Source organism: Misgurnus anguillicaudatus, chromosome 21, assembly GCF_027580225.2.
Source record: "Misgurnus anguillicaudatus chromosome 21, ASM2758022v2, whole genome shotgun sequence".
In the NCBI taxonomy this organism is placed as follows: Eukaryota; Metazoa; Chordata; class Actinopteri; order Cypriniformes; family Cobitidae; genus Misgurnus; species Misgurnus anguillicaudatus.
The window spans coordinates 60,421,603-60,443,793 of NC_073357.2; the positions used below are offsets into that span (position 1 = coordinate 60,421,603).

A 22,191-nucleotide genomic window follows, 5' to 3' on the forward strand; every position below is an offset into this window, starting at 1 on the left:
TGTGATTGTCGGAACAGCTTTATTTTCGTAATAAAAACTTATTTGCACATTTTTGTGAAACTTCTAACATTCAGCACTTTGTAAATCAAATTATAAATGCCTTAGCTGGTGTACATTAATGGACAATTCCTATCCACAAATTCTGCACAAAATATATTACATTATTATGACAGTAAAAATAAATGATAGATAAAACGCATCAGTAAATAAAATGTAAACTTTTAAGAAATCATTGTCTCACTGTGATGATGATGTACACAGGTAAAAGTGATTTCTATGAACGGGAATACATTCGGCGAACAGTAATACCATGTAGACGTGTCTGTGTACAACTACAAATCTGTAAAATATTATCGTTTACAACATGCATTTTTTTCTTGAAATGTTTAAAACAACATAACATCGGAGCGTCTGTGCACATACAGTCTTGGGTTTACATTTGGATCACAGTCAACAAATAAATGAACATTGCAGTCAAATGAACAGATAGATATTTTAGTTCCCTATATAGATCACTTGGTGAAACAATATTTTTTTCTCAAATGAAAATCCACTGAGCAGCTGATTTCTGGAAGATAAATACAGGCGGTGTCCAAAAATCTGAGACCATTAATAAAAATACATTTATTTTAAAGAGTATAATTAACTAGCATTATAAATACTGTAAATGTATTTTGGTTTATCTCTCTTTTGCACTTGACCTGGTACAGTATGAACCAAACTTGATAATTTATGTTATCTTCACATCAGTGTTTAAAACTGGATATTGAATCTCAGAGTGGACTTTTGCAAATGTAAATGATTCTGATGTTGGTGTTGGCTATCGTTTGGCCACCGTTGGGTAAAGCAACACTCCGCTGAATGAAGACAGAATTTCATTGGACGCTGATAACGCCAGTTTGCCTGAGGTCAGCACAAGTCCCACCCTCTGGCCTCGCTTTAAATGTAGTGCAAGACTTACAGAGGCGGAGCCTCCACAGACACACCCCTCACTGGCTCCGCCCCCTACTCCAGCAGTGTAGAGCTTCTGGATATTGCGATTGGCTACTGAGAGGAAAGCTTCGACTCGCTCTCCAGTCTGAGCTGTCAGAACGGCGCTGAGCAAGTACCGCCCATCCACTGGCACAATAAACACACCTACAAACATGAACAATTCAGAAATCTTGTTTGCATGAATCTGAGTGATCTAATCTTACAAATAGGTTTTTACATTTTATGCCAATTTGGCAGACGCTTTTATCCAAAGTGACTTACAAAGTATACATTTTTATTAGTAAATGTACTTTTACTGTAATGTTTGCACCACAAATACATGATTGAGAATGTGCACCTGTTTTGGGGTCATAATGTCCTCCATCATTTAACAGGACATTGTTAAATCGGATGGTGGCGATTTCACCAGGAAACGGCAGAAGTGTCAGACCGGCTGAAAATGACACACGCGTCATCCCTCGCCCATCTCCTGCGCACAAACGCAAAGATATTCACTTTACGTCACACAATAACAATAAAGATCTGTGAAATATACATTAAACTTTATTACCTGTGGCCATCTGAACGGTCCTCAATGGAATCTGTGCTGTAAATAGGTTAAGATAAAGGCAACATTAATCCATAATACTGTATGCATTCAAATGTAAAATTGTTTATACAAATCATTCTTTGAATAATGTTTAACTAGTGTTGAGTACAGCACTGATTCAAAGCTATTAAACTACAGTTAAACTACCGTAACTACACAACTAAATTAATGTCACTTTAGAAGACATACAGTACTGTGCAAAAGTCTTGTGCTAAGTACACACCAAATGCAAAGCATCGCATTCCTCGCCCTAGATTACTCGGGGGATGTAACTTTGTGTCATGTGAATTTTTTCCTCAAATTGAATATTTTTAACTTGCGTGAAAACGCGTCTGAGGCAAATATTGTGTTTTTGCGGCAATTGTGCCACACAATTCGTGTTATTTGCATCGCCCTGTGCGAGTTTACGTCTATTCACTTCTATGCATTGACTTTGCATGTAATCTATTCGCGCAAAACGTTGAATTCGCTTTGGTGTAAACGCCCCATTATACTGCGTACACATCAAATACTAAGCATCGTGTTCCTCCCTATAAATTCTGGGGATTTAACTTCGTGTAATGCTAATTTTTCGCTCGCGTTGAAGCCCGTTTTTACGGCAATCGCGCCATCGTGCATCATTCGCATAGTGAATGTATAATTATTATAGCATATATAATTTTATTTTTTAGAAAATACAGGAAATTTGTGTGCAGTATTAAAACAGTATAAAAGTATAAGCTAAAGTGTCATATATTTAGGATAAACTCAACTTTCACTTGAGCAATAGCAAGAAACTGCAGGATCTCTTAAACCTAAATGAAATTTAGGTTTAAGAGATCGGAAGGTGACCATAAGTTACCATAGATATCTTCGCATTGGGCCCCCAATTTGCTAAATCCTCAACTGTGGGTAACATACTTATGCCGCAATAGTTAGCCTGTCTGGATCCAAGCTGATTTAAACCACATCACTGTGTGACACTTGCACTACATGTGAACGGCCCCTACGCTAATAAGATTTTGTTTCTCTCTCCCTGTCTTGTCCTCGACCCCGAGGACAATGAGACAAACAGACCCAGTTCCGGTAAATGTGAAAGTCGGCACACCTCTGATCTACTGGCCGTCCTTCAACGTGATGCCCGCTTAATCTCCGTTTAATCTCCTTATCCGTTTACATATGTATATACACACACATATATATAAATGTGTGTGTTAGGGGTGTAACGATTAACCGTGCAAATGCGCATTTTCTCAATGAATGAATTTGAATTTTCACCCCGGGGGGCAGCCTTCTTGGGCTTAACTAAGCACCATCTTCTATACGTTACATTAATAAAACGCTCGCTTATAATGTTGATTCATAGTCAGTTTCCTCAAAAAAAGCTCAAAATATGGTTTAGTCAGTGCCAAGAGAGGTCAACACTAAATACTGACTGACGCCTCAAGAAGACATTTAGTTCCGTTTAGTTTTTGATTTTATGTACATATTTCCTGTATTTTTTGTTTGTATCTTAATTAAAAGGGTGAACAAAAAAATGGATGGACATTACTAAATCTAAATCAACAAAGCTGGTGGTCTAAGAGTTTTGCATAGTACTGTATATAATCGATCTTAGTCATATGGATGATGTATAAATGCTTCAAGAACCTGGTCACCATTCCAATTCATTACAAATCTAGGAAGAGCCAGCATATTATTTAATTTGAATGTAAATGTGTTTGACTGAAGAAAGAAAGTCATGTATACACCCATTTTCATGTTGGGTGAACTATTCCTTGAAGTACATGAAAACTCAAAGTTACAGTCCAGCCAACTATGAAATTCGGTCATCTGTACTTTTCCTCCAAAATCCATGTGACTTTGTTAAAGAGGACATTTCACAAGACTTTTTAGGATGTGAAATAAATCTTTGGTTTTAACAAAGTACATATGTGAAGTTTTAGCTCAAAATACCCCACAGATAATTTATTATAACATGATAAAATTGCCATTTTTTAGGTGTGAACAAAAATGTGCAATTTTTGGGTGTGTCCTTTCAAATGCAAATTAGCTGCTAATGCAAACACTGATCACCATCATGGTGGTTTGTTAAAATCGAAAATCATTTGTGCTATCAATTATTCTCTCTTTCTCTCTGCACTAAATGTCAGTGCCGTGGTTGGATAGTGCAGATTAAGGGGCGGTATTATTATAGGAAGATCCCCTGCTGACATCACAAGGGGAGTCAAATTTCAATTACTTATTTTTTTCACTTGCTTGCAGAGAATGGTTTACCAAAACTAAATCTTTTTCATATTTTCAGAAACAGACATGCAGGAAAGCCATGTGGATTTGAGAGCGAGTAAAAAAAAACAGAATTGTGAGATAAATTAATTAAAAATATGAAATTTGAATTTTAATATTTAACTGTATGATCAGCATTTGTATGGCACTTGGAGGGTTTTTGAATAAGTCAACAATCTCAACAAGGATTAAACTTCAACAGAATGTAATTGTGTTCAAGAGGGTTAAATACCGGACACAGAATCCTGACTTTGTAACAGCGGATAACCTGTAAAAAACAACAACCAATCAGCAACAAATTTTTCAGTTTAATGGTTACCAGTGTAATAAAGAATGTACCTGGTGCTCCCGCGTAGCCGGTAACAGGTGTCCCCTGAGGGGACTGTGATGTGATTTTGGGTCCTGGAGGCCCCGCCTCCCCTGACATTATCACAGGAGGCTCTAGTTGTGATAGATCTCCTTCCATAGACACATTCACAGCTGGTTTAGTTTCATGAACACCTGGAGAAGAGTGATGACAGACAAAACGACTAAGAAGAAAAATAAATGCCTGACAGGTGTGATATACAACTTCAGCTGCTCCCAGGTTTATCAGGTCATACATGTTATCAACAATTTTATTGTTCATAAAGTTTTGCAAATAAAAACAGCAAGTTTTGGGTTTTTGACAAACTGATCTAAATTTTCTGAACGCCAAATCAAACAAAATTTTCAATGAATGATAACTTATATTTCAGTCTGTTCCTCGCTGAAAGTTTGTGTGGTCTTCAAATATCTTGATGTGTGTATGATGTGCGATATGTTTTTTTATTATTTTGGAACGGTCACAAACCTCATTCATGACACATCTCTGTGTCAGTGTGGGTTTACTTTGGGGACTCCGGTTTACTCCCAAAGGCCAAACATGCAAGTTAGGTGAATTGGAGATACCAAATTGACCCTCTCCAACCTGTTTATGGATCAACTTGTGTTGATCAACTTGTTGTTAATAAATATAGCCATAGATGCTGAAATGGCATGAAGAATAAAGAAAGGAAAAACTGACCAGGAAATCATTACAAATAATTTATGTGTTCCACCCTACATGAGTTTGTTCACATGATCTCATCTACTCATAAAGCAGTGACAAACCTCAGGCACAGGACAACATTTCCTCACACAATAATCACACACACATGCATATACACAACTAATGCATCAATGCACAAATTTATTCATAATTCATACAGAAGTCACGCAAGGGTTTGTCCTCAGTAAAAGATGAGTAGCATGTTCTATAGGGAGGAATCGGATCAAACAGAAATTAAATCATAAAAATGAACTTGAACAGATTTGAAATGATGATCTGTGGGGAAAACACACTATAAAAAAAGGCTGGGTTATTTACAACCCAGTGTTGAGGTCAAAAAGGATGAACCCAAGCTGTTGGGTTGTGATTAAACCTATGCTGGTTTGTTTTAACCCAAAATGCTTGGTTGTCAAATGTAAAAAATAAAATATTATTTTGGGGTCAAAAATAAACATTTTCTGGGTTAATTCAACCCAACAGCATGGGCTCGTCCCTTTTGGATACAACACTGGGTTAAAAATCTCCCAGCAATTTTTTTTTAAGTGTACACGAATTACGCTTGTTAGTGCATTATCAAAGCTGTGTGACAATTGATAAACCTTAGTGACTGATTTAATTTAAATTCATGTTTATTAAATCAAACAGAGAAAGTGGACACAACACGCAATAATACACACAGACAAGCGTAAAAAATTACATTATGGCATCTGCTCATTGCAGTGAAAAAGTGTGAAAGAAAGAGAGCGGATGAAAGAGAGTGAAAGAGAGAGAGAGATCTCATGGGATGTCAAACAATATTGCATGAGCTCATATCAGCTCTTTGATGATAAACTAATGAGTCTCCTAGAATAGAGACCTCCAGATAGATAAATGTATATAAATACATCTATGTGTGAAAGATGAGACTGAATACAAGTTCATCTCACAGGTTAATGTCATAGGTCAAGAAAAACAACTGACTGAACACTAAAGGACTGTGACAAAAAAATACACACCGCCTACATAGGCAACATTTTAAGAGAATGTCAATATTCTGAATGTCAATATTCTGATGTTATTTATCAGCTTCCAAAAAAAATGAAAGTCAGGTTTGGAATGATTCATGATTTCCAGAATTACATTTATCTTTCAGAAAAAAGGAAACCCATCATTTACTAAGACAAGCTTACTACAAACATACAAGATGGAATACGAGTAAATACATTTTTTTCCTGTCATTAGTAACCTTAGCAATATTTAAAATCTGAGGATACCACAGTTGTGTTATATGTGCTGTACTGTATCTGGGGGAACAACTGCATAGACACAGATTATCCGGTTTTAAGTCATAATATGATAACATTCACTGGAAAACAAGCATAAACCAATTCAATCCATAGTAAATAACTACTTAATTATTAAGGATGCACCAATACAAAATGTTTGTGCCAATACCTAATGGCAGCCTTCGGGTCTCTGTCATGAATCTATACGGAAGTGACTGTAATGTCCATATAAAACTTCATAGAAGAAAAATTTTTTACAGCCTGGTACAAAAAGTGGTTTTGGTCTATATAGCGTATTATTCCCTTCATGACAACTGTGAGGGGGTGAATTTCTTTTCAACTCAGTTTTCATTTTATTAAGCTATAAAGTGTTGCATAATTAAGGGCGTGGCCACTTGAGTGACAGGTGAATTGCCTCTGCTTTCCCTACCATCAAGCTAGGCTGGCATGGATTCAGCAATCAAGCATTACAGCTTTGCCCACATTCCATCTCTTTGCCCATTTTCGGATACCTGGGAGTGATACGCTGCCAAAAAAGTGATGGCCAGCTCCGCCCACTTTGGGCTTCAAAAATGGGCTGCGTCCGAAATGGCATACTGTGACAGTAGGTACTATATAATCAGTGTTGGGGGTAACGCATTACCAGTAACATGCATTACGTAATAATATTACTTTTCTGAAGTAACGAGTAAAGTAACGCATTACTTTTTAAATGTACACATTCATATTTGAGTTACTTAAAAAAAAAGTAATGCGAGTTACTTTTCAGTTTAATTAATTTGATTTAAAAATAATAATAATGTACTGAATTAAACTGAACATAATCATGTAGAAATACGCAAACTCTATGTGTGCGCGCCTAAGTGGGAACAGTTTGAGTCAGAAATGGATGTAAACACCTACAAGGCCGAAAGAGATCAAGCCTTAGCCAAGTATGAAAAAGTAACTTAAAAGTAATGTAAATATTACTTTCCATGAAAAGTAACGCAATTAGTTACTTTTTTGAGGAGTAACTTATAAAGTAACTTGCTGGAAGATCAAGGGACTTTTGCCTACTTTTTACAAATACAATGAATTTGGACATACTACTCGCTTCACCTACTGCTTTTCGCCTACTATATAGTATGGAAGTGGGCGGATTTGGACACAGTCATGCTCTTAGAAAACTATGGCCAATAACGATCTTCGATTACGTATGACAACTGCCAATACCGATAGATACCAATAGTTTCGTATTTAACTCATTTGAAATTATTATGTCATGAAATCTTAAAAGTGCAGAACATACAAACTGCAAGTCTGTTGTGGGTTTCCATCCAAACATGTAGCGAATCTTTTCAAAATTTGCAAAAAAAAAGAAAAGAAAAACAAAGAAATGTGAATTAGGGGTTTTTCTTCAAGTTGTTCAAGCGAATGATAGTGATATTGGTAACCAACAGTTAAAATGGAGACATGGGTGCATTTAGTTAGCCTGTCTATGCAACACACCGAAGCAGTTTTGTTATTTGTTATAACACGGCAACAGACGCTTTCAGCTGTGTGCACACAAACCGATAAAAGTCGTTTATGTTTGAATTGATGTCGCTCTACATACGTCATCTGGTATAATTGAAACGATTGCTATGAGCTACATACAGACGCATTAGCGCCCAATAAACGGCTCTGGGCATTCGTAAACCACGCCTCAAATACGAGAAAATGAGCATATGGTGTTAGCCAGGCTAGCATTTAGTTATGATTGGCCAAGTTATAAATTAACTAGCAGTGCAGCTTGTAATTGCCAGAAGAAGGAATGTACACAGAAGAAGGAATGCAGCATTTGTGATGCAGGCACTAGCCGCAAAGGCATTACGACGCCGTAAAGCCCCATATATGGTAAAGACAACGACAGTCAGTCACGTGGGTTTAATGTTTGCTATGTCAGAATTTATTTGGCAAATGCATTTTCATCTCCCATTATTCACATTTACTCTTTTCCACATAAATTATAAACCAGCTCAAGCAAGCGTAAAAACTTTTTTGCGAATTAAGGAATTTTTATTTGAAATGTGGGGTTTCCAACACTCGTTTCTTATACGATACTTTAAAATGCGCATAACATTAGGGTGATGGAAACCCAGTTTAAAATAATCACACAATTTGAGATCTGACACATTTTTCTGGCTCTTTTGAATGCCCAGATCATCTGCTGTTTTTAAACAACCGTCCGATACCAATAATAGGCTGATATATTGGTGCATCCCTACCGTTTATGTTTGTTTGTCCCACAGTTTTGATGCTTGTAAACAGTAAAATCTAAGTTTTCCAATTCGGATGCATAAATTATTTGATTTCTATACAGAGAACACGCAAACAAAAAACCATAATCCACCAAGAGCCATTAGGTCAGTTCTTTTGGATTTACTGCACATTAAACTATTTTAAAAAGCACTAACCATTCCCAAAAAATCCCTCTGACTGTGTGTGTTGCAACAGTATGAATTGCATTATTCTCTATGCTGGGTGGAACTCTGACTAATGCATCCAGAACATCTTAAAAACTGCCAACACAAAATCGCCCAAATGAGAAGCAGATGCCCACATGAACACACACACACACAATGTTGTCCCATGTAAGGCCAGACATTGCTCAATTCTGGAGCTGGTCCACTTGTGACATATGTGTGCAATTACTAGACAGAAGGGAAACACTGCTTCCCCCGGGGGCTACCTGCAAATTCTTGTGTATTTGAAGGAAATCCCTTTGTAAACAGTAACGTTTAAGAGTGATTGCGTAAAACAACCTCATGCACAGCGTACAGCTGCTGAGAGAAACTTACAAATATCCAGAGGAAGACCAACGCTTCCGCAAAAAATGTGTGTTTGTGCCATAACTGTGAATATACATGTTGTACTAGTATTACTAACACAAACAGACCTTTCGCTATAGTGAAGATAAATGTAATCCAGTTACTGGATCAGTGCAATGAAGCGGTTTATCTCTGGAGAGACTTGAGCTGTCAGGAACAGATGTGCTACCACTGAAAAAAACTATACAAGTATTTGAAACATTCAAGCAAATGCTTCTGTGAAGCCTTGACTGTAGCAGGAAAACTGCATGTGGTTTATCATTGACTTCTGAATACTGTACATACTAGGTCAAACAATCAAGATAACTTATGAGATACTTCTGTAACCTACTCAGCTTTATCTTTAGTTCTTACAGTCCGTCTGTAGTCGATCATTTTATCACTTAAAACTTGTCTTCAAGCATCATAATAGCATGTAAAAGTTTACCTGCGACAGTAATTTCGTCATGCTTTAAAACAGCTGAATCAAGGAATATGCAAATTAGCCCCCCCTAGAGGTCTTCACGGGTCCACTTAGATCTGAAAATGGAGGTCCGACCTGAGAGGGTTCGGGTCTGAAAGTTTCACGGGTCGGATATAATGATAGCGGCATCGATTTGCCGAACGGACCCGAGAAGACCCGAACTATCTCGCGTATGTACATCAAGTCCTTTTTTCAACCCCCCCTCTGTTTGCCAAGAGCGCGTGCGACATCGTGTGGCTGGCGGTAGGTAAATTTTTTATTGAGACAGACCTGTCAATCAATTTTGAACGTACATTTTAGCGTTTACCTTGGTGTCGTCAGATAACAAATAAAAAAGGCCAAATTGGTTGCAAGACCACCAGGGTTTCTTTCTGTCTGACTGATGGATCCCGGGCTGCACACACATCCAAAAAAATTGCCACTAGGTTAGGGTCAGACTCAAGTCTAATTTTTTCGTGTTTTGTCCCAGGGTCTTTGTGTAAAAAAACATCATTTATCCACGTCGGGTTTTGGTATAAAGTAAATCATGTCATTTCGGGACGGGTACATTTCTTTGGTCCCTAGAAGACCTCCAATCTCCGCCCCTACTTAATCGCACTAGGTCAGAGCACAGACATAAATATGTTAATTAGTCCCCACCCATACTCAATCGCACCGGCTTTGCCCATAGATATACATGTACATAGATGCTCCATTCGGCAGTTTCAGACGCAAAGTCGGGTTTCACACAATACAAACGTGAGTTGCGTGTTTACAGCCTATATTTTTTCGCCGCTGATTTTAACAAATTGGAGCACTCACACTGCTCATGTCACAGAAGTAGAAGTAGGAATCTATGCACTTCTTTTCCACTTACTCCTTCGTGAGTCAAATCCGCATGAGGGAAAAAAATTGAAATCAAGTCACTCCAAACATAAAATGTAAATGCGGCTAATGGCTGTAACTGTGATGATGTAATTGGTTACGTGTTTGTGACGTAGGAGGCCATTTCAAACAGCTGTTTTAGGGGCCAGTCACACCAAAAGCGTTTATGGCAGTTGCAGGCGCCTTTTTTGAATGATATTCTATGGGCAGGGCGCGTTTGCGCGCTGTTTATGCGCGCCGAGCGCCTTGCGGTTTTCTGCCGCCTGCCGCGCACGCGTTTTTGAAGGAGCGCTAGAGAGCGGAGAAGCGCCTGACGTCATTCACGTCTTCCATTGTCCAATCGAATGAGGGGAGAGGCGGGCCTTACGTTGTGGTGAGGGAAGTTTACAGTTGCTTTGAAGAACCGGACTCCACTCGCTCACTCTCTCCTGCGTGTTTGTGCACCTCTCACCCTCAAACAAGGTCAGAGCAAGCGTCCTCTTTTTAAAGTTTCTGCTAATATGACAGTTAACAGCAAAAGAGCGCTCACGCTTCAATATTTGATTGACAAGACAGCTGACTCGGTGGTTGCTTAGCAATATGAAAAGCCGCGCCGCACTGCTCTTTTTAAAAAAAGGCAGTGCGTCGCGCCTTGCGTTTGCAAGCGTTTAAAGCGCTTCTGGTGTGACTGCGCCCTTAGTCTGTCTTTGGAAAGCTGCAATTTTATGAAGGAAATACTCAGCAATGCTTTTGGATTTAACTGATTTTCACTACAGAGAGACTTGTTTTGACACATGTAAAAGTTACACGTTTAAGCTAAGGTAGGTCTAATATAAAAACATTAGAGATCCATATCACTGCTAGCACTCTTCTAGCAGGACCACTCTTGCAAACAGTGCTCTGTGTTAATGAGTAAGAGCAACACAGTTCCTTTATTCATCAGGATGAGTAATAAAGCATCGCTTACCTGTATATGTTTGTGTGGTGATGCCATCCTGCCGGTCCTTTGAGAAGCGTGAAGAGTCTTTAAAAGTGTTAATGTCCCTTGTATGTGTGAGCACTGTGCTGTTCAGATGTCGGACACAGGTCCAAAGGCCATTAACATGTTTGTTGAGTCCATCTTTAATCCTTCTGAGACTGTCGGACATCGGTTCGAACCGGCCGCAAACGTTCTCGATGTTTGCCACACGTCGATCAAGCGTGTTAAGCAAGCCATTCATCGTTGTCACTTGCTCTTGGCATTGCCCACAATTCACAATCTCCAGCTTTTCATCGTGGTTCTCAAAAGTTCTGGAGTGATTGAGCTCTGAGACTAAGATCTCCATCATCATCATCTGATGAGAAAGAGAGCCCATATTGCCTTGCAGGATCTCAGTGTCTTTCTCTAGGACTTCAAGTCGTTGCTCATACTTTAAGAGTGAACTGCTGTTGTCAGGTTGCATACTATAGAACAGTTCTTCAAGCACAATGTTTTGTTGTTCTTGCTCTTTGTGCCTTCTCATCTTCTCTTCAAGCTTGCAGCAGTTCTCTACAGTTTTTTCTGCAAGACTTACCCTCATGCCCAGAGCACGTCCCTTCACATCAATCTGTGCAAGTGTGGTATTCAGATGACTAATGGCATTGGTTAGGACTTGTTGGTCGTCTTTAAGCTTCTGAACCTCAGCGTTGTCCAACCCTGGGGACGTTGCATTCGGTAGAAGTAGATGCAGATCTTGAATCTCTTTGCGGAGATCAGCCTCTTTGGAGTCAATGAGCTCGGCCAAGCTCGAGTAAGAGATCTCTTGCTCCTCACACTGCTCCTGAACCGAAGAGATCTTGTAGTCGCACGCATTCTTCATATCGGAAATTTTGATGTCCATGCCTTCAAGAAGCTCCATACGCAGGTCAGAGATCTTTTCGTCTACGTACGTTTGACACGAACACTCGCTGGTTGATGCTGTGGATGGAGGTTGAAGTGGACCAGTACTGGATGCCTCTGTTAGCCGATGCAGCTGTTCATCGATGTTCTGGATCTTGACGCTCAGACCCTGGATGTCATTTGTATTAGTGCTGATTGTGTTGGAAAGGTTGGTGACCTGGTTCTGGAGCTCATCTGCAACTTGAGATCCACCAAGCTCATGGGGGAACAGGATGCTCACGGTTCCACCCGTTTTGGCATCCTGTGGTTTTTGCAAGTTCGCCAACATGTTTTCAAAGATCTTGCTGGCATCTTCCTGTAACTCTACCCGCAGGTTTGCAGTGGCCGATGTCATGGCAGCTTGCAAGTCAAGGACCGTCTGAGAAAGACGCTCTACTTCTTCTTCTAAAGCCTTTACTCGCCGACTTTCCTGTTGGCGCTCACCAGTCTGTGTTGAGGGATCCGTACTCTGTCCACTTTGCCCTGGATGTGTCCACGGATGCGTCCCAGAGACAACCTCCGGTCCTAGAACAACCAAGCCATACATACTCAGCCAAACGCTGGACACCTTTAGTCAACTATATTTGGTGTTTTTTCCTAATCCAGAATAAAAAAAAACAGATCTTTACCCAGCACACTTTGTTGTTGCAGGTTGGTGGGATCCTGCTGTGATTCCTGCAGGACGTGAGGTCTCGGCGGTGCATCTTTCAGATCAGTACAGTCATGACCCTGGAAACCTGGGCAACACCTCCACTCCAGCTCAGTCACCTGTTTGTAAGCTACTTTGTATACTGGCACCAGGCGAGTATGATACCTTGAAAGACAATTATGAATTATGTAATTTATTGCAACATTATAAACCATCGGGGCACATGCCAGTCGAAAGATGAAAATTAAATTAAGGATACTAATAATACAGCTACACAGTAGCTTTGTGAGCTAGAGTTAAAAAAATCAGATCATCCTCAAATGAAATTGTTTTCTCTATTTACTCTTCGTTTACCCTCATGTCATTTCAATCCCTGATGGCTGTCTTTGTTTGTGATCAACTCAAAGTTCAAAATAATACAAAAGCATCATAAAATAACTCCACGCAACGCATGCCATATATTTAAAGTGTCCTGAAGGCATACAATTGTGAAATCCATCATTTCATTAGATAATAAATTATATTTGACTTGTTTTTCACCAAACCCACTCATATGCTTTCAGGACACTTGGAATATGCACAAGTCACATAAGGGTTATTTATTGATGCCTATTTTGTCCTTTTGAAGCCCTTTTGGAGAAAAGTGGGTTACAATTCGTTCCCACAGTATGCAGAAATCTCAAAACAAAACTTAATTTTCTAACTGCTTTACATTTTTAAAGGTAAATTGCATTCAACCACTATATGCTGCAGTCCAATTTGCCTACTTTTACTACATGCTAAACTGATTTTTGCCTTTGACAAACACTTATACAAAACAGCTTGCAGTATATGCAGTCTTTAAGGGAGAACATGGCACAAAGTAACGCTTTCGGCTTTTTGGCTCTATCATTAAAAAAATATTTAGGTTAGATTAATTGTTTTTACAAAATCAACACACACATCTCTGCTACATATTAGGGATGGGATGATATGAAAGTTTCATATCATGATTATAGTGACCAAAGTTATCACGGTTATCAATATTATCATGGTTTTGTTAAAATGAGATGGAAATGTTCAAAAAGAACTGATACACACACTGAAAACTTTGAACATGTTTTATTTTTAAAAATCACAATTTAATATTTCATGTCCCTGAAATTATTTCTGAATCTGTCTAATAATTTTACCGTAAATTAATACAATACATTATCCCTTAAATGCCTTCTTGTGCAAAAAACTATGTTGCATGTGCGCGCCTGCGTCAAACTGATTCTGGTTGGACAGGATTTAGCGCAAGTTTTCAAAATCACGGTAATCAAACATGGTTGTAATGATAATTAAATTTAAAATGATATTACTAAAAGTTAGGACATTTTATTGCCGTTAATCGTGAAACCGGTAATCGTCCCATCCCTACTACAAATGAACACTTAAAGTTTGTTTATGGGACCAACAGTTATCGTACAATTTCACCGAAAGTGACAGAAGTGCAAACGTTACAACTTAATTGTTGGGGTTCATTGCAATAAACAGAGGGTTTGTTGTAACGCCTACTAGAAAATTTTGTTTAAACAAATAATTCAATAAAATTCTGTCTATATACTAAAGGTGGATATTGTTTATAAATCTGCCTATAATATATAGATATCCACACATTCATCCATCCATGATCTTTCATCTAACCATCCGTCTATTATGCATCAATGTATATAGATTTTAATGACTGTGCTGCACAATTAAAGATGCAGTGTGTAAATTTTAGCGACATCTAGTGGTGAGGTTGCGAATTGCAACCAATGGCTCATTCCACTGCTCACCCCTCGCTTTTGAAACACATAGAGAAGCTACGGAAGCCACCATCGGACAATCATGTCATTGTTGGAGACAACTTAGTAAAAAAATTAGTCCGTTAAGAGCTTCTGTAAAAACATGGCTGCACAAAATGGCGGCTTCCATGTAAGGGGACCCGCGGTGTATGTAGATAAAAACGTCTCATTCTAAGGTAATAAACACATAATGGTTCATTATGAAAGGTCTACACCCCTGATAATTTAGTTTTGTATATTATTTTGCATTTTTGTCAAGAGATCCTTCTAAAAATTACACACTGCACCTTTAAAGGCTCTCTAAGCGAATAATGTGCGACGTCACTTCCTGTTGATGTTTAAACTGTTTTCAAACAAACGGAGCGTAGCTAACGGCTCCCCCTCCCTCTCCCGTCCGTGCTTTCATGAACGCGCCAAAGCCCCACCCCCACACCCCCAAATCCTTCTTGTCGTTTATTGGCTGGAACACTTTGTTATGTTTTGTTGTGCTAGGTTTGGCCACTATGTTGATATTGCCGTTTGTCGAGCCTGAGCTGTCTACAGAGATCGCGTTTTTTTACAGTTTGATCAGCGGATAGGCAGCAAGCAGATAGTGAGGAGATGTTTGCTGTATGTAACAAAAAAATGTTTATGGTCTAAAACGCATCAATTCGCTTAGAGCGCCTTTAAGACAAACAAATCATAATTGAGAGTTTTTAACAGTTATTATTTTGATGAATAGTATTTACATATTACAGTTACTAAGAGTTGCTGACATGTTTCAAAATGGTGTTATGTTTTAGGTAACAAGACAGTGAATAAAATAATCTATGGTTGGATTTGGTGACTTACACACCCAACTTGAAAAAAAAACCCATAAGATGAAGAAATTGACTTTCATGCCTCCAAAACATTCTTTGTTCAATATCTTAACCAAAACATCAAAACTTTTTACAGATTCACAGAGAAAAAGACCAAAAGCACAGATTGCTCGGCCATGTATAAATATGTAAAGTTACAATTAACCCTACATAGTTTCTGCCCCGCTTAAGCAGTTCTGTCCTAAATGCATGTCAATATTTGAGTAATGTCAGTGAGTAGTATACTGTACATGTAGTTTATGTACAGTATGTATGTCTGGATGTTAAGAATTTGTGTAGTCCACGGGCCATGTAAACAAACATGTCAGTGACAGTTTAACAGTGTAATATAACATTCAAAATAACAGTGTAGATTTATGTGCATAATTTATTATGATTTGCTCAGTGACACACATCTGGAGTGCAGCTTTAGTTCTGGTGGTGAGGGGTACGGACATGCCTGACTATGTGTGCACTTTACAGCTACAATCACACAACTGTTAGGGTACAGTATGTTTCACTTACGCAATAAAAGAAATGTGCATAACAGAATTCCCACAACACACAGTTGTGAATGAATCTCATGGTTTAGGGCAAATTTACACAAACTAACTGGTTTTGCGTTTAACCTCTGGCATTTCAGTGTCATAAATAATTTGGAGACTGATAACCTGACAGTTATTGAGTCCAATTTAACTAGAAAGAGTTTTCAAGAAGGCCCAATTTCACAATTTTATCTAATCTGATCTCTGGTGACTTCCTCCAATAAAAATACTCGAGACTGGATGTGTGTGCGGACAGATCACCGGAAAATGCGTGTGCGTGCTGTGCACGTTCTTGGAGTGATACACTGACAGTAATTGACTTGCACAGCCAAACTGATTCAACAGCATGTCATACTTGTCTTTTCCAGCATTATAATAGGTTTGATCCCATGCCTGATTCATTACACAACCGGACAGACTCCTTGCTGACCATTCATAGTGCGCACACCTCCGCCCAGAGCGCGCCCCCCAGAGACACTTACATCATCCGCTGCGCGCACTCTGGCAGATGCGGCGGGCAGGGCGCGAGCTGCGGATCCACGACGCTTTCGGTAGCCGCGTGCACAGCGCACGACACGGTCTTGTGCACTACGAACGCACACCAGTTTCTGCAAGGAATAAAATAAGAACAATAAAGACGAAACCGTAAAATATACACACATCTAAATAATCTGTATGGTTTACATTTAAAAGAAAAAATACAAATAATAAAAACACACTAAAATGCGCAGTACTTCTTTTCTTCACAATTTTGCTGTTTTCCAATTAATTGCATGATGTTGCAGAGTAATAAGAAAATCAAATGACGTCTACACACGGACCATGAGTCATCATTTATTTGTTAAATTGTGTTTTAGAGCATTATTTTTTAGTTAATTACTTTGAACGCATAAGGCGTGGTTACATGTACAGCTCTTAAAACAAATGTCGTAAATAAACTTTACCAACAGATTTGCATCGAGATGCTGATGCTCATCAATTCCATTTAATGAAGAGAAAACCACTGACAGTACACCTGAGATTTTTTAAAGAGCTTTTAAAAGGTTAAATACGTTAATAGACTTTATTTAAGTGTGGCATCCTCTCAGAGCAAACTGCTCAAGTTTAATTTACAGCCGTACACAATGCACAAATAAAAATACACAACCAAAATTAAAACTATATTTTCTGTGAAAGCATAACAATAAAAAAAAGTTTACTTACTTGTTTCTTTGTCGTGGGACTGAGTTTGAATAGGCATTGCCCTGAAACAGACTGAAGGTTCCATAAACCAGTGGAAAGGTAAGAAAACTAATAATTCCAATACATAGGTGCGCTTGACCTGCAAGAGCGCGCTTCATTTTTAATTAACTCACAGGAGTGCGCATGCAAGCATTAATAACACACAGAAATGCTGTTTTATCGAAGTTTCATGAACACTGTGTGAGTTTCAATGATGGCTCTAAAGTGGAGAGACTGGCACTCCGCCCCCGTCAGTGCGCGCAGCTATCCAGTGGGCGCGCAGCTCTCCTTCGGTGGACGCGCGTCTGTGGGATCAGGTTCTCGTTACTGCTGAATACTTTATGGTTTCCAATAAACTTCACATGACAAACTGGTTAGGCTCAGAAACTTTCTGTTTGTAAGTGGTTACGATTTCCTACTTCAATAGAAATCACTGGCATATTGTGGAAACAAGCTAGCATCGCGAAGGTCATGGGTTCAACACCAACTGTATCCCGTTACATAAGAAATAAAATAGCTTAAAATAAAAACTAGTTTTTAACAGACTATTATGCTCATATAACACATTTAAATACAAATTAATTATTACTAGAATGTGTTCTTGTGGCACAATTGGTAGAACATTAACTTTTTAAACTTGCGTGTAAAAACTAACTTTTAGTTGCATGGAAATTTCTGCGCTGTGATGGATGCTGCGTAGACGCGCTCTTCTCCACGTGAGCTATTGCAATCATTAAAAGCGTCGTCTTACACAAGTCTCAAAGAGTTATAGCGCTACTAAAATGCCTTTAAGATTTTCAACCGTAAAGTCGGAAGCTTTCCCAGTCATATTTTGCTCCGGGCGCGACAAGAAAGTGCGCAAAACGCGTCCTGGACCGCCGCGCCACGGCCAGGTGAACGCGCAAGAGATGATTGGGTAGTTAACCTGACATGCCACGAATTGTGACAGGGTGCTATACTACATTTAAAACTATTTTAAACAAAATAAGTAAAAGGAGACTACAGTATAGCGCATGAAGTGTAATGTATATAAACGTGTCCATAATGACATATAATACACTTTGTAATGTACCATATATGGTTTTATAACTACATGATTAGCACCAGGTCATTATTGGATTTGTTTTACTCTTTTAATGTTTTATCATAATTTAATATGCGTGTATTTTAAGCTGCCCATTAGCTGAACTGTACTTTAAATCACATCATCATATATTTTAACGCGTATACTGTGTTAGGGTTACTTCTCAAGTTATCCGTATCAATCAAAGGAATCTGACTAACATACCCAAACATTTATTTTAGATTTTGGCATGGCTCTCTAAACTAAAAGAAAAATGTTTTTAACTACTAAGTTGATTTATTACACTGAACAGCTGCAAAAAGTGAAGAACAAAGTAACAAAAATAAGACAGTAATTTTCTTTAATGGGTGGTAATTGATGGCTGCCCCCCTCCTCTATGACATCATACAGCCTACTGCCATAAAACAATTACTGGTTAGATTATTGTAACCCCAGGCTTTGTTTTATATCACTAACTAAAAGTCTGTTTGTTGGAAGACAAGAACAAGACCCACGTAAAGAAACACTTCATTTTAAAATATAAAACATTTTTTATCTTATTTTAGAGATAGATACAAAACATTACACAGTCCATTAGCTGCCCTTAGCATAAAAAAAGATTTGCAAAAACTGGAACAATGCGTCCACTTCTGATGCTCCAAATAAACTCAGAAAAAAGAAACGTTTCCCCCATTTGAGAAAGATTATCAGCAGTAAGAGCTCCATATTTACATCAGCAATCTGCAAAAAAAAACAGTGAAAATAACTCAAGTGAAAACAAAAGCAACACGCAGAATTTAGATCAATGAAATGATCAGCAGGGTTCCCATACCTTTGAACATCTATGACTATTCCATACATGTCATTAATGAATGAAGATTGAATAAAATCTTTGTATAGACAAATACTAGCTGATACCTGTACAAGTTGTATCCACAATATAAAAACATTTTTATGTTTTCCATGACTATGGGAACCCTTGAGAGTTAAGAGAAATGGCAACAGATACAAATGTACCAAGTTTGCGTGTTTTTCGACGGGACCTTTTTGGCGGGATGGAGTGCTCTGGTGTTTCTGTCTCTAGACTCCGCTTTACTGTCGCAGGACGAGGCGTGCGCTGAGGAGTGCTTGCTGCAACAAACACAAAAAACATTTGTCAGCATCATTATATAGTATAAACTGATTTAGAAACTGCATGTTTTAATTCTTTGAATCAGCGTTCATTTCAATTTTCTTCAACTACGGTTTCAATGATGAAAAATATATAATAACTAAAAAAAAAAAAAACTATGCATGATAACGAAAACTGCAATGAAAACATTTTTGATAAATTCCATAGCGTATGGAAGCCCAATTCCGCCACATACGAAAAAATCATGCACTGGTTAATCATAATTATAAGATATAAAGTCAAAAATTCAAAGTCATAATTGGACTTTACATCTCATAATGACTTTTTATCTTATAAAGTCAAATTATGACTTTAAAAGTTGAAATTCTAAGATAAAAAGTCAAAATGATGAGATAAAAAGTCAAACTTTTAAAGTCACAATTCGACTTTATATCTCAATGTCATAACTCAATTTTTTCTCATGATTTTCTCAGGTGCTGTTTTCACGAGCTGCCTTCTCAAAGTTAGATACTTTTCTTCATACAATGTGAGCAGCACATTTACCAGGCGCTGCTTCTCACTGTGCGACCAGCTTGGTTAAAAAGCAAGGCAGCGTTGCCAGGTCCTCTGCCCTTCGGCAGAGTTCTGAATTAGGCTTCTTTTAAACCGTTCTGCAGGTTACAGATGAAAGGATTTGGTTCATTAGTTGTTTGTATTTGGGCAGTGAATAGTCATTGGGATGCTTTTGGACTCATTTTGAATGGCCATTGGGCTGGTTTTGTTACATGGATCTGGCAACCCTGACAGGACAATTACAGAAACAAAAGCGCAAACAAACACTGGTTAATAAAGGTTTCATTTCATGCTTTAATATAAGTGAGTTAGTATTTGTTTAATTGTTGTTGGGTTTTCATAAAAATAGTAATGAACCACAAACTAATCATCCGTTTTAAAGTAAGGGGGAAACTCAGGTTTTTATTACTATAACAACGCATGTACATCACTTTCATATTATAATGGCTTATTTATTTAATAATAAAATATGAATAACAAATAATGTTAATACTCATCAAGGTCTAAAGTTAAAGATTAAGGTGAGTTTGTTATTCTGTGTCTAAATATATTCATCTGCACATCCCTGAAGATTGAATATTTTAATTTATTTATATTTTGACATTTAAAGATGTTTAACTAAACATTAAAAAAGCTGCACAAATTTGTTTTATTTACGGCTTAAAATATCAAAATCCAAAAGATTATATTAGTAAAACTCTAGTAGTGTGTGGCATTGCACTTTTAAAACTTTAATCAAAAAATCTAATTGAGTTAAATTAATGTTTTTATCCGATTAGTCAATTAATCGAAAAATAATCACCCGATTAATCGATTCAAAAAAGGTACGTTTCAGCCCTAGAAAATCTTTAAAACTTTAACAGAGACAATTAAATAACCAAATATTGACATCTGAGATATCAGTATGGTTAAAAACTTTACTTTTCATAATAAGGTCGACATTTGCATGGAATAGCCCACTTGTGCATTACTGTGGTGTAACAAAACGTCAATGAGGTGACAGAGCTCCCTGATATCTGTCCCATTAAACTAAGATGTGGTGTTATTCACAGGGCTCTAGACTAACTTTTTGCACTGGTTGCACTGGTGCGCCTAACATTTTTCTTAGGTGCACCAGCACAAAAGTTAGGTGCACCCTAATTTTTGACCGCATCGGATTTATAGTTCACCCAAAGGTGAGGATTCTGTCGTGATTTGCTCACTCTGATGTTGTTACAGACCTGTGTACGTGTCTTTGTTCTGGTGAACATGAATGAAAATATTTTGAGGAATGCTTGCAACCAAACCATTCATGAGCCCCATTCACTTCCATAGTATTTTTTTCCTAGAAGTGAATGGGGCTCATGCTTGGTTTGGTTATTAGCATTCCTCAGGGTATCTTGCTTCGTGTTTATCAGAACAAAAAATGTATACAGGTTTGTAACAAAAAGAGGGAGAGTCAATGATGACAGAACTGTCATTTTTGGGTGAACTGTCCCTTTAACACCGCAAGTTTAGCGCCCATGGTGGTTTAATACAGAATATAAACATGTAGGCTATTTTATAATTTTCCTTATACGAGTCATGCACAGTCCTGTTTGATAACCCGCATCCGCTCGATTAAAATAACACTTGACCCGTTATCCGACATCAGCATCAATTTATTTCATACCCGCCCGTTTTACATAAAGACTGCGACCGGCCGCACCGCAAATCGTGAAGTAAGTAGAAACCTTTAAAGATCTTCATGCAGAACATTGACAGAAATAAGCACAGGACCATGACTTGACAAATATATTAACATTTAATGTGAAACTTTGTGAGGGTCGGCAGATTGACAGCTGAGCGGTCAGCAGTGTTTGAACACTCATAAGCGCTGCGCTTATATTTATACCTTTTAAATTGATGATATGATTGCAGTGATTCCAAAGGGATGTCCAAAAAAAAACTCAAGTAGAATGTTAAATGTTTAAAGTTTAATGTATTTTTCTCGCTGCCCTGCGTAAAACCGCGCCGGTGATGGCATGAAACGCGTGATGAGATTGCATAAAAAAGTTTTTTGTGCTGCATCGGATTTGGAGCGCGTCACACAATAAATAAACTAATAGGCTATAGGCTACTTTTGAATTCGTTTTATTAATTTGCTAATATTTAAATTAAACACATT

The 22,191-nt window shown here is 38.0% G+C and overlaps 2 protein-coding genes across 4 annotated transcripts in view; both read right to left on the reverse strand.

Moving 5' to 3' along the window:
* Positions 1-18,573, reverse strand: emilin2b (elastin microfibril interfacer 2b). 2 transcript variants are annotated; one of them, XM_055217257.2, is made up of 9 exons: positions 17,281-18,573; positions 16,560-16,685; positions 12,863-13,047; positions 11,304-12,758; positions 4,187-4,348; positions 4,080-4,115; positions 1,544-1,579; positions 1,331-1,459; positions 1-1,137 (listed from the first exon to the last, which is right to left on the reverse strand). In XM_055217257.2, exons 1-9 carry the CDS (start codon positions 17,415-17,417, stop codon positions 821-823), a joined length of 2,583 nt encoding a protein of 860 aa, XP_055073232.2. In that variant the 5' UTR covers positions 17,418-18,573; the 3' UTR covers positions 1-820. The 2 variants fall into 2 exon arrangements, with proteins under 2 accessions (XP_055073232.2, XP_055073223.2); XM_055217248.2 differs by having other exon boundaries at positions 1,331-1,462.
* A 132-nt stretch (positions 18,574-18,705) lies between these two features.
* The window catches only part of smchd1 (structural maintenance of chromosomes flexible hinge domain containing 1), a 54,091-nt gene continuing 50,605 nt past the window's right edge, over positions 18,706-22,191 (reverse strand). Inside the window, exons 48-49 of one of the 2 annotated variants that reach the window (XM_055217278.2) lie at positions 19,405-19,492; positions 18,706-19,102 (exon numbers count right to left, since the gene is read on the reverse strand). In XM_055217278.2, coding sequence (XP_055073253.2) covers positions 19,090-19,102; positions 19,405-19,492 — 101 coding nt within the window. In that variant the 3' untranslated portion in view covers positions 18,706-19,089. Of the gene's footprint in view, positions 19,103-19,378; positions 19,493-22,191 lie in introns of both variants that reach the window. The other variant, XM_055217271.2, reaches the window with a different exon arrangement.

Coding starts and splice junctions, on each gene's coding strand:
- emilin2b (XM_055217248.2), bottom strand. CDS start 17,417: ATGAAGCGCGCTCTTGCAGGTCAAGCGCACCTATGTATTGGAATTATT. Junction 12,759..12,862: donor GCAACAACAAAGTGTGCTGG/GTAAAGATCTGT, acceptor TGGTTGTTCTAG/GACCGGAGGTTGTCTCTGGG. Junction 4,116..4,186: donor CGGCTACGCGGGAGCACCAG/GTACATTCTTTA, acceptor TGTTTTTTACAG/GTTATCCGCTGTTACAAAGT.